The sequence below is a fragment of the Octodon degus genome, unplaced genomic scaffold (assembly GCF_000260255.1).
Source record: "Octodon degus isolate 3935 unplaced genomic scaffold, OctDeg1.0 scaffold00214, whole genome shotgun sequence".
Lineage (NCBI taxonomy): Eukaryota > Metazoa > Chordata > Mammalia > Rodentia > Octodontidae > Octodon > Octodon degus.
In genome coordinates this window covers 2,590,882-2,594,231 of record NW_004524790.1, presented here as the reverse complement: position 1 = coordinate 2,594,231, position 3,350 = coordinate 2,590,882, and the positions used below count along the sequence as shown (strand labels likewise).

The 3,350-nt window shown below is 45.3% G+C and overlaps 1 protein-coding gene across 1 annotated transcript in view; it reads left to right on the top strand.

Annotated features, from left to right (window-relative positions):
* Window positions 1–216: 216 nt before the first annotated feature.
* LOC101579922 (vomeronasal type-2 receptor 116-like) overlaps window positions 217–3,350 on the top strand; it is a 39,010-nt gene continuing 35,876 nt past the window's right edge. The window contains exon 1 of the mRNA XM_004644956.2: window positions 217–291. Within this exon, the coding sequence (XP_004645013.2) occupies window positions 217–291 (75 nt within the window). The remainder of the gene's footprint in view (window positions 292–3,350) is intronic.

Below are 3,350 nucleotides of genomic sequence, written 5' to 3'. Positions count from 1 at the left end.
ATATATATATGTTAGGATCGATATACAGATTCTTTCTCCTAGTTCATTAAGAAAGATTTGTACTAATATTGTTTACACAAGATATCATGTCTGAATCTTGCCATCTTAATAACTACTAGCAGACCCAATCCGAGCCCCGGTCCGGTGAGTGTGTGGGAGAGCTTCCACCTACCCTGTGCCAGCGGGACCAACTACTCCTCCCAGCCCAGGCGAAGCATGGGGGAGTCCCTCTTCCACCACCATGGGATGCCCCTGACCACTCCGCTGGACCTCCCTCACCCCACCCGCCGAGTAGGAATTTCTGCAGCGTTCCGGGAGCCACCAGACCCAGTCCTAGCCCAGGTCCGGTGAGTTTGTGGGAGAGCTTCCGGCTACCCTGTGCCAGCGGGACCAACTACTCATCCCAGTCCAGGCACAGCATGGGTGAGACCCTCTTCCACTCCCTTGGGATGAACCCATCACTCCGCAGGACATCCCCTACCCAACCCACCAAAAAGGAATTTCTGCCATATTCCGGGAACACGCAGATCCAGTCCTATCCCAGGCCAAGTGAGTGTGTGGGAGAGCAGCTTCTCCCCCCTGCTTCACCTAATCCCCTCCAGGCTCAGCTCAACCTGCAATACATGCCTGGGGTGTAACCCTGCAGCTGAAATCCCTAGAGAGAGTAGAGGATAGAACCACTCAGTTAGTCCAGGAGCAGAATATCAGGCCACAGGGGCACAACAGGTTCACCCTTAGAGCAGCAGCAGTGAGGAGCTGAGCACAGCAGCCAGAACCAAGCCAGGCACAGCTGGAGAAACCCAAACTTTGTAGATATGCACCTGATCTTCAGTGCGTGCTAAGGTTATAACTACAACGAAGACCTACAACGAAGGTCAGAAGACAGTGCTACACAAAATGACGAGAAGGAACAAAATGCAACCTCAGAACACAAGCCCACCCGTAACAAGTGCAGAGGACACTAACACAGAGGAAATTGGGAACAAGGCTGAAAGCAATGAATCACTGGCTTCTGAAGCAAAAAACAGCTGCAGAAAGGTAAAGAGGTACTCAGATTGGAAATAAAAAATGAAATCCCAGAATTAATAGCATCTGCAGTAAAGAATCAAATGTAGAAACATACGGAGGAAATCCAGTGCCCAACCAGAACAAGTGCGGAGGACACCAACTCGGTTCAAATGCATGAATTAATAGCGTCGATAGTAAATAAGCAATAGCAGAAAGATATACAGGAACTCATCTGGGAGCCCCCAGACCCAGTCCTAGCCCAGGTCAGGTGAGTGTGCCGAGAGCTTCCTGCTACCCTGCGCTGGCAGGACCAGTCCCAACCAGGCGCAGCATGGGCCGGACTCTCTCCCATCCCCTTGGGCCGCCCCACACCACTCCGCAGTGCCTCCTTCGCCCCGCCCACAGAGTAGTAATTTTTGCCCCGTCCCGGAGCCCTCAGATCCCGTCCTATCATAGGTCCCGTGAGTGTGTGCGGAGAGCTTCCTCTTCCCCCTACTTCACCTTGCCTCCTCCAGGCACAGCTCAGGCCTGTCATACATGGCTGGGGTGTAATCCTGCAGCTGCAATTCCTGCAGAGAGAGTAGAGGATAGATCCAAACAACTAGTCCAGGAGCAGAACATCTCCCCACAGGGGCACAACAGGTTCACCCTTAAGGGCAGCAACGGGAAGGAGCTGAACACACCAGTCAGACCCAAGCCAGACGCAGCTGGATAAGTCCAAATTTTGTAGAGCTGCCCCTGAACTTCAGTACGTGTGAAAGTTATAACTACACCAAAGATCTACAACACAGGTCAGAAGACAGTACTCCACAAAATGACGAGAAGGAACAAAATGCAACCTCAGAACCAAAGCCCAACCGTAACAAGTGCAGAAGTCACTAACACAGAAAAAATTGGAAATCACACAGCTGAAAGCAATGAAGCAACTGCTTCTGAAATAAAAAAAAAGCTGCAGAAAGACGTAGAAGACCTCAGATTGGAAAAGAAAAAAGAAATCCCTGAATTAATAACATCTGCACTAAAGAATCAAATGCAGAAACATACGGAAGAAACCAATTGCTCACCCAGAACAAGTGCAGAGGATACTAGCTCGGCTCAAATGCATGAATTAATAGTGTCGAAAGTAAATAAGCAACAGCAGAAAGATATAGAGGAAATCAGAGGGCAATTTTTTTCTGAAATAAAAAGAGAACTCTCAGAACTCATTGCAGATGAAGTAAAGAAGCAACTACAGAAACATAGGGAGGAAACACAATCTGAAAAAAACATTGCAGTAAAATAATTTCTAACTGCTTCTAAAGAAGAAATTGATTTAAAAAAAATAGAGGAGATTAGAAAAATGTGGGATTCCCGAATGAGCAATACAGGAAAGAAATAGATTGCATGAAGCAGAGTCAAAGAGATATAGAGGAAATTAAGCTGTCAATCACAAACTTGCAAAACCGTTTAAGTGAATGTGAAGACAGAGATGCAGATCTTGAAGATGCTGCTGTAGCTAGCAAAAAGGTAAGAAAGGATCTCTTAAAAACAAGGATGAAGGAAAGAATAATTCATCACCTGCAAGATGATGCAAAGATGAACAATGTGAGACGAATAGGCATCAATGAGAAAGGAGTCAACATCAATGACATTAAAAAAATATGGGCTGAAGTAATAGCAGAAAATTTTCAAAATATGAGAAAATATTCTGACGTTCACGTAACTGAAACAAACAGAACGCCAAGGAACCTCAACCAAATGAAAAACACACCGAGACATACAATAGTCAAGATCCCAGAAATTCAGCACAAGAATAATCTACTGAAAGCCACTCGAGAGAAGAAGCAGATCACATTCAAAGGAAAACCCATCAGAATTACGGCCAACTTCTCTTCACAGACCATGAGGGAAGAAGAATATGGAGGAGATTACTTCAGGTACTCTATGAAAGCAAATTCCAGCCCAGACTACTATACCCTGCAAAACTCTCTTTCAAGTTTGATGGAGGAGTGAAATACTTCCGTGACAAAGAACAGCTAAAGAATTTCGCAATGGCAAAGCCAACCGTACACAGACTACTGATAGATGTTCTAGAGAGGGACTAAAGCGGTCAAAACACCACAAATGAGATCGGAAGCAACCAACTAAATAGGGTAAGCAATTAAACACAGGAGATAAAGGAGTAGACGACAACAGGTAATAACATGGCAAATGTAAGTCGATACATCTCAATTCTGACCATCAATGTAAATGCATTCAATTTGCCAAATAAGAGAAATAGACTGGCACAGTGGATTAGGAAACAAAATCCAACAATATGCTGTATACAAGAAACACATTTAACTCATAAAGACATTCATAGG